General features: G+C 42.1%; 1 protein-coding gene across 1 annotated transcript; it reads right to left on the minus strand.

The window, feature by feature from the left end:
- Positions 1 to 2,721: 2,721 nt before the first annotated feature.
- dgat2 (diacylglycerol O-acyltransferase 2) lies at positions 2,722 to 12,303 on the minus strand. Its single transcript, XM_028421307.1, has 8 exons — positions 12,020 to 12,303; positions 9,511 to 9,639; positions 9,286 to 9,393; positions 8,792 to 8,862; positions 5,677 to 5,881; positions 5,089 to 5,263; positions 4,276 to 4,478; positions 2,722 to 4,134 (listed from the first exon to the last, which is right to left on the minus strand). The coding sequence occupies exons 1-8, from the start codon at positions 12,057 to 12,059 to the stop codon at positions 3,980 to 3,982; spliced, it is 1,086 nt and encodes a 361-aa protein (XP_028277108.1). The 5' UTR covers positions 12,060 to 12,303; the 3' UTR covers positions 2,722 to 3,979.
- Positions 12,304 to 13,309: the final 1,006 nt, after the last annotated feature.

Below are 13,309 nucleotides of genomic sequence, written 5' to 3' on the forward strand. Positions count from 1 at the left end.
TTAGACAGATGAAACTTTTTTTCACCCTGACTGCAAAATATTAAACAACCACCAGGGGGCGTTGTCAGCCTTACACAGTGGTTCCACTGAAGGATTGGACTTTGCGTGAAGTATTGATTGCTTTCTGCTTTTTCTCTATTTGGTCACTTGACTGTGTTTCTTTCAAATATGCCAATTTTGTGTGGTGTTAAGGTTTAGCTTTACATTACACACTGCCTTCTACTCACCATCACTACACTGGAAGAGAACCTCTTTCAATTAAAATGTCTGAATCTCTAAACATGTAATACAGTGCTAGTATGCTGTGCTTCATACCCTGCAGCAGGCCATGCAGAACACAGAGCTCAATAGAGGGCAGCAATACCCCGAGTCTGAACTCACAGGATATCAATCAGGCTGATGTCATGGCTGACGACATACATGACTCCACGTGAGCTGCTCAGAAGTCGCTGGTATCTGGCATCCACAGAATTCAAACCTCAGTCTGTGTCAGGTTTCACCACTTATATAATACAATATATAAATGTATACAGAGTTATGGCTCCTGTGTGAACCCTGATGAATCACACTAGTCTACACTGTCCCTTCACACTGTCACTTCAGTACAGTCACTGTACAACGCTCCAGTCATGATCCACCTGATGTCTGTTTGCACTGTTTACTTTCCATCTTGCACTACTTTGCACACTTGTACCAGCTCACTGATCCATGTGGTGCCTGTAACACTGTTACACTCATATCAGGGTCTATGTTGTGCCATCACAGCCATGACTCATGTTCTGTTCATATGTCTTCTGACGTCATATGTTAATTTATAGCCTTATTTTTAGATTACATTGTTTCACTTTATCTTATATAATTTTATCTTATTTTATTTTAACCCATGCATGTTTCTTAGTAAATGTTAATTGTTTTATGTTTTATGTTTTATGTATGCACTAATCACAAAGGCAAATTCCCAGTAAACCTGTGAGTGAAACCTCTTCACTTCCATGGCAATAAACACAAGTCTGATCTGACTGAAGGCATATGTGTTGTAACTAAATCTAAGCTTAGAATCAGGGAATTCTCATGCAAATAAAAAAATAAAAAAAATCAATATTTACCATCTGAGCTAACCTTCCTGTTGACTTGTTGACTCACTTGTGACCAGCTGTCAGGTGACAAATAGTTTTAAGCTGATCTGCAGGTTCTACAATGTCTGTAAAGAATTTAAAAGTAAAGACTGGTTTGTAGAGGCTGCTAAACACAAAGATGTAAATATCTAAATCATGCAGAGGTGTTGACAGACACAGTGTATGCATTAAATGTAATATATAACAATAAACTGTCTGCCCATGGTCCTTTGTTCTACTGTTGCTCCTCCTCCCCTGGTAGAAAGGCTGTTCACCTGAAGTTTCTTTTTCCAGTGTTGAGTTGCAGGTGGTGGCTGCTGATTGGACAGAAGACTGGTGCTGGACTTTAAATGGGTCTTTGCAACTTTTCTAGCTGGGAAAGGATCATGCTGCACTGGTGTGGGATTGATTGTATGTTGTGTGCTTTCTGTTGTGTTGCTACTTTTTTCTCCTGTTTGTGGGTCAATCATTCATGTGACATCACTGAAGGTTCATTCTACTCATATACATTGTGTGTATTTAGAGCCCATCCCAAGAGCAGTACTTTGCTTTATTAGCACTAAGGCCAGATGAGCTGGACTACACCTTAAGACCTCTGTGGCCCCTCCAGACACAAGCTCACTGTTATGGAGTCGTCCCTTTACTACTTTTCTTCCCTGTTTATTTTACTACAGTCTACAAAAGAGTCTTCAGTGTGAATAAAGAGTCAAACCATCTTTTAAAACAGGCTTGTTTGTTGTAAATTCCAAGGGAAGGGTAAGGACGACATGTCGCTAAGCAACAAAATGAGACCTCAGCGTCAGTCATTTAATCTACTTCATCCATCACACAACTGAACTGAGATCAGCCTCCAAATCTCCTGACCTGATGAACATGATGAACTGCTTCATTTCACAGTAACCAACTGTATCTGCAGAGAACTGACTAAAGTAATTCACTGACTTTCTGAAGTTCTAGTTTTAAAAGAGGGATTCATCTTTTTCATCATGATGTCTTGTTATGATCAGTCCTTACTGTCAGAGGCCTGAATGAAACATCAAAAACACTTTACAATAAGCATGTCACTCGATCAGAGTCGCTGTCGTTTCATCATCCAGGTCCAAACGGGTGGTGGGACTGTAGGCCAAAGTGGAGGGTGTGGAGTCTGTAGACCAGGACGAGAGGTGGAGGCCCCTGGTATGAGAATCAAATATTACTTCCATAAATTTGACTACATTAGACTGTGTTTCAAACCGACAGTTATAGAAACATATTTCACTACAGATTACAGAATATACACCCTTCAGTGTAATTTGTAACTGATCCCATTATTCACAGAACTAGCAATATACCTGTAACACTAACCGACATCAGTCAATTTAGCCAAGTCACTGTATTCTGATTACCACTTGCCTTCATTGTAACGCACCTAAATGCAGTTACGTATACTTTTGACTAAATTGTATGTTCTTTGTCTTTAACTTATACATTTGGAGAAACATATATGTGTGTAAATTTAAAAATAAAAGTCAGTACTTTACCTTTCAACACTAAATACTGCAGACACCTTTTTTGTCCTCATGGAACTTCTTAAAGAAACGTTTCAACAAAGAAGACACACACTTCGTCTGAAAATATATAAAAGTTTAATTTAAATACCAGCAGACACATGATGTCATTCATTATATAGACAGATCTCACTGTTTATTGCTTGCAAATTTATTGCACAGGGATTACACTGCTCTTTAGAAGAAGTCACAATGGTGAAACCAGAAGAAACGTTCCTCAGTACTCATAGAAACACAATAGTGACACCTTCAAATACCCCGTTACCCCTAAAGATTTATCCGATGTAACCATTTTTCAATCATCACCCATGGTTAAGTTACAAGGAGATACTCTGTACTCTGGAATCATCAAACATCAGGCTCTTCACCTACAAAATCTTCTTCCACTGCAACTTAAAATCTTCCATTAAGTCTGAAGATACAAGAAACCATGGTAGTTTTCACTGCAAGGATGAAATGCATCCATGCAGATCGACACCTGGACACCAGCAGGGCGAAAGGGCGGGAAAACAAGCAGCACAATCGCGGGATAAGAATAATAAAAAAATCTCAGATCTAAGGCATTTTTTTGAGACTTAATCCTCAGAGGGTAATGAGCAATATAAAAAGTGCATCAGAAATACTCTTGAAGGGACAAGCACTAAAACAGGCTTTTCCTCTCAGAATTAATACTTTATGGCTTCATACAATCACAGGCACCCATGTATTGTGCATTCGCAGTAAAAAAAAAATTCCTTCACTTTCAGCATTCATATAGCTGAAATAAACACATGTGCAGGGACTATGCATGTCTTTGGCTCAATTATGGTTTGGGCTTATTATCCCATTGATAAAGTGGTAATTCCATTTGCATTGTCTGTGCATTTAGCATGTAATAGGATCATATAGGACTGAGGGATAAGTATATGAACGCATAGGTGAAATGGCACTTCTAAGGTCCTGCATGTCGCCTTCCGGCTCCACCTAGAGGAGGTTGCTGCCCTCTACACTGCTGAGACGGTCCAAACGTGATGCCGTCATCAGACAAAAGAAACAAGAAAGGCACGGCTTTTAAATGCGGTGTAACTTTGCCCAAGCAGGAGCAGCATGGACAAGCCACCTCTGCACGTTCTTTGAAAATGAGCTATGCTTGCGTTTGTGTGCGAGCGAGAGAAATGACACAGTGATCAAAAAGTTTATTCTGCAAACGCATGCGTGTGTAGAGTTTGCAGTCCAGAGATAAACCAAGCACCAAGGTTAGGTGAGGGAGGGAGCAGGAAGAGAGGGTTTGAAGATGCTGCCACAGTTCAGAAAGCTTCTGTAGGGGCCCCTGACCTCTCACTGAATGTACAGGACGTCGTCCTCTTTCATTCCAAAGCGGGTCTTATACTTTTCAAAAAGGCACTGTAGGGATTTGATGTACATTGCATGGTAGAGATCCACCACCTCCACACATGGATCCTCAATTTTTGGCACTGTGATTGGCTCCCCGACTGCAATAAAAACACAGGAGGGGATTAAAAACAAGACAGATGCAAATATTGACTCATATTGTCTCAACAGCAGAGGAAGAGGAAAGAATACCCACATCTATAATTAATTCTCAGAACATCTAACATCAGATTAAAACATACCTATTGTAGCGATGGGCTTGCAATAAGGCACAATGCCCCAGGAGTTGCCAAAGAAGAGGCCACATCCATGGAAAAGGCACGGAGCAAAACCCAAGATCTTCTGTAGCCGCTTCTGCAGAGCTCTCCAGTAGCTGCCTTCCTCAAAGATCACTTGCTTGTATACATCGTTCTCTCCGAAGGAGTAAACTGGAACCAGGTCAGCCCTGAAGGAGCAGAAGAAGATAATCAACACATGTAAACACAGCTAAATATCTGTTATTCAACAATTATTTTAATAAGCACCAAAACGGAGCAGAAAAGTTCCAGGAAATGATTCCTAAGTGGCCTGAATTCTCACATTGGGCTTATATGAGCTGGAATGCTAACCTAGTTGTTATGAATGAAGGTCTGCATAACTATGTCTTTTCCAGCAAGTTCTGTAAGCTTCTTTGAACAAGGTGCCCCCAGTGATATGATAATCCTCTGCTGGGTTTCAGAAGGAATCAGGCTGGTTTGGGTACTGAGACAGACCAAGGCCACTTTCCTTTATAGTGCCCTTTGTAATAATAATGAATAAACAGCTGAGGGCATCCCAGTGGCAGCTCATGCAGTCAATTCTAAAAAGGGTACTGCATGCCATGCAGGACAACACTGCACATTCATAAAAGATTTGTGAGGTAATTTCGACCTTTCTCAGAGTTTTAATCTAAGATTTACTCAGTTCACTGAGTCACTGCAGCATTTGGAGTGACATTTTCATGTTCATAACAGATTTGGTCGAAGCCGTGTTCTGTCCCTGAAACGTGCACGTGTTCTTTTGTGCGGCCCGCTCACCCTTTCTGCAGCGCCAGCCTCACGAAGCCCTTGCGGTTCTTCAGGGTGACGGTATTCTTGCCCGGCGCGCATTGCAGAGACTCCGCTGCTCCACCCACGACAATGACCACAGCATTTCCTGTCCCGTTACGAGACAGCAGGTAGTCGATAGAGTTCTTGTTCACTGGGCAGATACCTACAACAGGGTAGAGATGTGGAGTATTAGAAGAGAAAGACGTACTTTTCCTCCCCAACATACTGCATGTCGATGTGTTTTTACATAATACATAATTACAGGCCACCATGTTGAACACATCTAAACCAAACCAGAAGTGGAAGATTTAAGTGACCTGTAGAAACAGTGTGTACAATAACCTACAGTGACCTTAGACAGTATCTTGCAGTATCTACAGACAGAGACCTTAAAAAGGCAAACAGCTTGTCAGAACACTATAAGCTCCATATATCAGTAATATCAGCAGATCTAAGTAAACAAAAGCTATTTCAGCTGTGCAACAGGACAAAGGTCCACTCTCATACAGACATTGTATCGCACAGTGTTATCAGACTCAAAACAAACAGACTCCATGGCTTCTCCTATCCTCTCACCTCCAAACATCAGGTAGTCTCGAAGGACTGGCAGCCTGAAGTTTCCTGCTAGGGTTGCCAGGGAGGGCTTGATCCCTGGGAATTTCTTGGAGAAGCCCGTAGCCTCAGTGCTAAAATTGCAAAAGGCACCAAAACAGAAGATGCCATGGGGGTGGTAGCCCAAAATGTAGTTCCGGCTGGGCAGCAGGTCGTGGGTTTTAATTAGCTGAAGGGACAAAAAGCACAAAGATGGCCTGTGTTAAGTCTAATTTCCATAAGATGGGCACACTGCTGCACAGGGGCCAGTATGAGGTGCATGGCTCAAAGGCTGGAGGAATAAACACTGGGTAAACTACACTACATCTGGTGTTTGACAAGTTTTGGCTTTGTTGGCTTTATTTTTTATTTTCTTCATATTTGTATTGCTATATGTGGCACATTATTTTGTCTTTAATAAAAGAAAATAAAAAATGGACTGATGAGCTAAAAAAATGGTTTTTGTGTTCTTAATTGTATTATCCACAATAATTAAAGGTTCTGGTCACATCCCAGGTTGCATTGTGGGAAAACAGGACCTGCCAACACATTGTAGTGTAAATCTATGTATTTGTATGGTGCTTAATCTTATAATCTTACTTACATGATAGGGACTACTTTGTGTCAATTGGTAACTATGAGTCTGACCGAACTAAAATCACATGCGGGGTTCCTCAAGGGTCCATTCTTGGACCACTTCTGTTCAACATCTACATGCTGCCCCTAGCTCAGATCATAGAACAGCACAACATCTCCTACCACACCTATGCAGATGACACACAGCTTTATATATCAGTGTCATCACATGACTACAGTCCCTTACACTCACTAAGTAAGTGTACTCAACAAATCAATGAGTGGATGAGCCAGAACTTTCTCCAGCTCAATGCTGACAAAACAGAGATGATTGTTTTTGGCCCCAAAAATGAAAGAGCTAAGATCATCAATTTTAACACCCATGTAAAAGCCATTACTAAGTCTGCCTATTACCACCTGAAAAACATTGCTAGGATCAAGGGCTTTCTGTCCAAACAAGACACAGAAAAACCTATTCATGCATTAATTTTCAGTAGGCTAGATTATTGTAACGGCGTCCTCACAGGTCTTAGCAAAAAATCAGTCAGGCAGCTGCAGCTGGTCCAAAATGCTGCTGCTAGAGTTCTGAGTAACACCAGGAAAATGGACCACATCACACCGGTCCACAAATCACTGCACTGGCTTCCTGTGAGTCAAAGGATCCATTTCAAAACTTTACTCCTGGTCTACAAAGCACTGAATGGTCTTGGACCAAAATACATCCTGGACTTATTGGTTCCCTATGAACCATCCAGACGCTTGAGATCATCAGGGACAGGCCTACTGTGTGTACCCAGGGTCAGAACCAGACAGAGTGAAGCAGGATTCAGTTACTCTGCCCCTCACCTGTGGAACAGCCTTCCTGAACACCTGAGGTCTGCTCAGACAGTCACTTCATTTAAGTCAGGCCTGAAAACTCATTTGTTTACTGCAGCGTTCTCCTAATTTCTTGACTGCACTCTTTTCATTTAATCATCCTGATTTTATTTGATGTTTTTATGATTTTATGATTTTATTTTTTTATGATTTTAATTTCCTTCTTAATTTAATGTTTTAATATGTTTTTATTCTGTGATTTCATCTTATGTAAAGCACTCTGAATTGCCTTGTGTATGAATGGTGCTATATAAATAAAGCTTGCCTTGCTTGTGTCTAGCAGCATAAAGACTTGGTATTAACCTCATTAGGAGGAATAATGTTACAGATTTGGCACACCACCTGTGTTTTACAAAACTAGGACATCCTTATCAGCTGAAACCAGGCAGGACTTTTAAGAGCAGGCATAAAGTGATGTGCCAGGATACAGGCTGGCTGTGCACCTGTTCTGCCTGGCAGCAACGAACTTTTAACCTCCAGTGTTCTTCAAGCCATTAGTCTGCTGAAGCCGTACAGCCCCATAAGAAGCTGTGCTCTGATCTGCACTGTAGAATTAGGTCCATCACAATGTGTACATAAAGCTGCCTCAGTAGCTGCTCAAACACAGCAGTTACATAATCACATTAGCAGAGATCACATTCAAGATCCCCATAGTACCACAGGACTCCAGCTGATTCTCAGAGAGAGAGATGTGTGCAGCATCCAACACCTGATCCATTTAGAGGCTGAAGCTGAAGATTCACTGCATACTGTAAACAAGCTGCAGTCATGCAGAGGGGTCTTTGTTTTCTGTCCTGATCAGCACTGATGCTCATGTAACAGTTTTAATAACTTTCTACAGGCCTCACCTTTGTTTTATCGCTGACACAGACTTTGATCAGTTGACTTCCAACTCATTAATAATAGTCATAATCACATTGGATACAGAACAGCTGCAAGCAAACTGATTGATGCCCCGTTCTAAAGTTTGGGGTCACCAGGCCAGTTCTATGGCTTCTCTGATCGTCAAAGCAGTTCAGCTGTGCTAACATAATTTCAAAGGCTCTTATTTACTGCATTTAAACACAGTGTGTGTTTTATATCTGTAAAGCTAGGGACACACTACACGACTCCCTCAGGCATAACAGAGTTTGAACAGACCAGGAAGACGCACTAACAGACTGGCTTCAGCAGGTTTTTTATGATGGGGGTCACACACTGAACAACTGCTCCTGAAGAGGGATCACAGACTATAGGATTTGTCAACTGAACGCAGCAAGCGTCCAGACTCAGCCCGGGCAAAATTGAAACATGTTTGAATGACTGCAGCTGTCTGGGTCTGTTCCCCTCACACACTAACAGTTTTTAGTGCACACATGACGACTGTCCCCAAAAAAGTGCAGATTAGTGCAGACTTTGCCCGACAGCCGATGTCAAGCAATCAGGTAAGACAAAGTCCAAAACTCTCCACCAACGTCAAGACCTCATCATAATCAACACGGGACAGCATGTTGGATCAGCACTGATAAGCTTATCTATAGTGTCAAACCTGTGCACCGTGTAATCATTTAGTCCTACAGTAGCAGCACTGATGCCTCTGTTGCTATGCTCTCTGATTTTCCAAGATAGGGGTTTGATACATTAGCAACAGTACATCACATTTACCTACCCTAATGGGAAAGTAGTCTCGGAAGTAAGTCCACACTGTCCAGCTTCTCACCCAAGAGGACCGTCTGCCACCTTTTCAAGAGATTATAGAAGGTTAGAAATTGCCAGAATGAACTTTATCTCATAAAACAGTCAACACTAAAATGTAGTGTTTTATGAGACACACACAAAACACCATATAACACTGTTTTTTTAACAACAATACACAAAACTTCAGCTGAATTCTAAACATCAGGACATCTCCATAAAATCTTTTTAAGAACATGGTGTCACAGAATTTGTAAAAAAATGACGTCAAACAAACAACACACTCTAGCCAAATGAACAACAGACTAAAACCAATAGATCCATGCAGTTAATGTGGCCAAAACCTTCATGTGATAGGAAGTATTTATGACTGATTTTCAGAAAAATCTGTTCACTTTAACCCTCTATGCACTGACACTTTTTATATGATGTTTACAGTGATTTAATACTGATTCATTAATGACTTGCCTTGCTTTGGGGTGTTCCAGTCAACAATAAGCCAGGCCGTGTAAATGGCAGCGATGAGCCAGAGTTCAGTGCAAAACATGTAGACCAACAGCAGAGTGCTGGCAGCACCTGAAGGGGGGACAAGAGAGACAGCATAGTTCACTTCAACCACCCAGCAGAGCCAAATCAGAGGTGAGAAAGGCCAATGAGTAAAATACAAAGTCAGGCCCCATCACACACACGTACCCAAGGCTAAGAAGGTGAGGACCCACTGCAGCACAGAGATGACCTGCAGATGTTTTTTCATCTTGGACCTGCGGGGCCAGAACACTGCTGGTACGTCCTGTAGGGCGGAGAGGATACTGGAGCCGGTGCCTGTAACCCAAACATGCAGGATGAGCCACATATCCATAAATGTGAATCATGGACAAATACATACAGAGAAGCATCAGACTGAAAAGATGCTGCCGGCCGCAGCCAAAGCAAACTGAACGGAGGAAATCAAACAAAACAGAAACAAGGATTTCCCTGAACCCTGCATCGTGAATCCATTTCAGCCTCCACTACTCACCAGCGCTTTCCAGTCACCAGCCATAGAAAGTGAAGCCATGCGGCTACATGTGCAGAACCAGAGAGCGAGCAGGCAGCAGAAAGCAATGGACACATTAAGAGTGACTAAAGCCAGTCAAGCTCGTACCACCTGAGAATAAGATCATCCCTCCAGGAAAACACTGCTGTCTAATCCTGTCTGTGCTCACTGAAAATAACCGCGCACCAGGACTTCACTGGTAATACCTGCGAACCATGGTGCTATGACTCCTTAAGCTTGAATGTGTCACTGGTTGAATGTGCACCAGAGGTGGAGGGTTGCCTCGAATTCAGCTGTTGGTGGCTAAATATGCACATTTGCATATATGCGTTCATGCTCCCAGTCATACTGAAACCTGCTTCCAAATAAAAAATACCTGCAAAACACATTTTCTGTCATACCATAGTGAGCATATGATCACTAGAATGGTTCCTGATTTTTTTCATTTCTGCAGAAATGGTCAGAGAAAGACGACCCCTTAAGTTATAATGGCATGGATGACACGTTTCTTTTTAATAGAACAGCATCAAAATGAGATTTTTTTTTAAAAATGGCAGCTGTCACCAACAATCTAACCTTTCATCCTTCTTTCAAATAAATTGTTCAGCTATTCGACTATTTACACTTGTGTTTAAACTATTTGAACTATTTGAATAATTCAACCGTTTCTAAAATGATTTTTACATTCAAGTGAATGAAGGAGCCCTTTAAACCCAATTGGAAATGCTAAAACTTCTGTGATAGTTTAACTGACAGACACCCTTCAACTTTTAAAGTGATCACCAAACGTTGAACTGTTACACTTGTATTCAGATGTTGGCTATCTTGATTGGATTTTAACATTGGAGTCTGAACATTCACACACTGAGTGAGTGGTCAGAGTGAGAGCAGGAAAAAGGTCAACCCGGGTTCTTTCTCTCCAACCTGCTCTCACCCTGCATTTCGTAAGAAAATTGGTTGGCTTTCAAACAATGTGCCAACTCCCTCACACTGCCCATAGCCCTCCATATTAACTGAGGAAGATTTTCCAACAAAGCCAGACATCTCACACTTTTTATCTTGCTGTCAGATCTACATGTTTTGCATGAGGAAAATAAAAAATAAAAATCACACCATCCTGTAGAGCTGGGTCTCCCAACTGTTATTGAGTGTGTCATGTATTTCACATGCGAAAAAATCCCACACACACACACACACACTGACTGCACTGAGTTAAGGCAGCAGTTGTGATGCCAGACCAACACAACGCATGTGCTGACACAAAAATCCCTTCACTTATCTAACTCTAGGGGGTGTTTAATTGTTCTGCATAATTTGCCGCGGCATTTCTCTAATGGCACACTGGTTGGAAAACACTGCCACGTCTTGAAATTCATAGTTTTAATTTTTTTCCCCCTATAAGTGCTTCTGTTTATCTTAAAGCAGTTGTTCGAGAGGTTGCAAAACTCAAAATCTCTATTACAGCTGACTGAGAAGGACGAGATGCAGTTAGGGACACAGACACACAAGCACACACAAAAAAATCTTTACCTGCTTATTTATCAGGCATTAAACATTGTATCTGTCCTTTTTATCACTACTCAGCTGTTCACTACTTTCTTCTTTTAAGCTTCAGGTATTATTACAGCCTCAGACAGTTTATGCAGTGGAAGGTCAGGCTTGTGCTATCAACATGTTGTGTCTTCTTCTATAAGCTGTTATCTTTAGGGGGCTCCACAGCCAGTCATCTGTTTTCACTGAACTCTGTCCTCTGCTTCCTCTTCTCTCACACCAACTTCATGTCCTCTCTTAACACGTCCATATATCTCCTCCTGACCTTCCTCTGGAACTCTTTCCTGGCAGCTCCATTGCCACCATTCTTCTACCAATATAACCACTATCCCTCCTCTAAAGCCAGCCTGAGCTGTCCCTGTGATGTGCTCCTTCCTGATCAGCTCCACATACAATTCCAGCCTTCTATTAAATTTCTATTTCAACAACTTCTGCAACCTTTCAAATAAATTCAGCTCTTCAGCAATTCACAGCAAATCCTTCAGCATGCAGCAATCAAACGTGCATATAATGCACAGCACAGTGTGTGTCAGATCTTGTCCTCCTCCTCCTCTCCTGAGCTGTTTGACTACTCATTTCTTTGCCTGCTCTCAAACACTTTACGAGGAGTCTTACCTTTAAGGACGCCTGGGTACGCAGCAAGAATGGTCTTCATGGTTGAGGCTTCTTGGACGGCTGAGGGTGCCCGAAAGTTACAAAAAAAAAAAAAACCTAAGACCTCAGATGTTTGCTTGCTGACAGTAGTCCGACCCTACTGCTCCTCTGTCATGACTGCCTTCAACAGCAGCTGACTGTGGAGCCGAGCGGGCATTTAATCAATGCGGGGAGGAGCCAGGAGGATGGCGGCTTGGAGCGGAGCGCGTCGGGGAGTCTGTGGGCGTCCTCTGTCTGACTGCAGGTGCTGGATAACTGCAGCAGCGGTGCAGGTCTCTCGGTATTTAACAGGGCGGTCACGTGGGACAGTGAAAACATGGATTGACCCTTTCGGCCTCACCTCTGCAGCAGGTGTGGACATGGAGGGCCAGAGAGGACTCTTTTCTGATTATACAGTAAATGGTCACTTACATGCATCCTTATTTAGAGACTTGTGTCTTTTATTTAAAACACACAAATGACCCTCCTTTCTGCACTGAGCTGTTATATGATGTCATGTTGCAGAATAGTCCTGCAGAGCTGTTGCAGACTATCCTGCAAGAGTGCAACCACTTTATTAAAAGTCACTGGAAGCCCATAGGACTGGATTATTTTCCACCGTCTACAATGTGTAATGTGTATTTTTTCTTCTATACTCAGGAGTTGAGTTGTGCCACATCTCCTGAATCACCCATCATGGATTCATGAGGACTGAGCTGAGTGTGTCAGTCGTGCCCTCATGACTCCAGAAAATGGGCAGCTGTGCGTTGTATTGTGTAATAATTGTGCAGGCTGCCATCTGCTCAAGGACGCTTGCAGGTAAATCCGGCTGGCAGTGGCCTCTGACTGAGTCAGCCAGTTGGCACCTCCCTGTATACCCTGTCCTGCTGGAGGAGGACACAGCACTGGCTGCTGGATCTAAATGTGTAAAGACAGTAATTAGAGCATTAAAACATATGCAGAAGATGCACACATGTGATGAAAAATGGCTCCTTTGCTTGATAGATTATGGGACACTTCATGCATTAGTAGATGATCAATGCAGTGAATTTTAGTTGAACTCTCTATAAGCAGCACATTAACTTGCACGACACTAAACCCGGTCGAAGCACCCTCATGCCTAGCTCATGTATTTCTATGTGAAATCTGCTGAAATCATGATTTGTAATATTTACACACCCTCTATGACTTTCTCAAATTAAATATTATTTCACGTAGCAAATGGTAGAAAAAAAATCTTTTGCACTTTGCATGTGATTTCGTTCATCCAAA

Source organism: Parambassis ranga, chromosome 14 (genome assembly GCF_900634625.1).
Source record: "Parambassis ranga chromosome 14, fParRan2.1, whole genome shotgun sequence".
NCBI classification, from domain to species: domain Eukaryota; kingdom Metazoa; phylum Chordata; class Actinopteri; family Ambassidae; genus Parambassis; species Parambassis ranga.

Bases quoted from the DNA above. Each gene is read 5' to 3' on its own strand.
- dgat2 (XM_028421307.1), bottom strand. From the start codon at position 12,059: ATGAAGACCATTCTTGCTGCGTACCCAGGCGTCCTTAAAG. The intron at 8,863-9,285 runs GCAAGTCATTAA...TCTCTTGAAAAG, and splicing joins CTGGAACACCCCAAAGCAAG to GTGGCAGACGGTCCTCTTGG. The intron at 4,135-4,275 runs GTATGTTTTAAT...TTTTTATTGCAG, and splicing joins CAAGCCCATCGCTACAATAG to TCGGGGAGCCAATCACAGTG.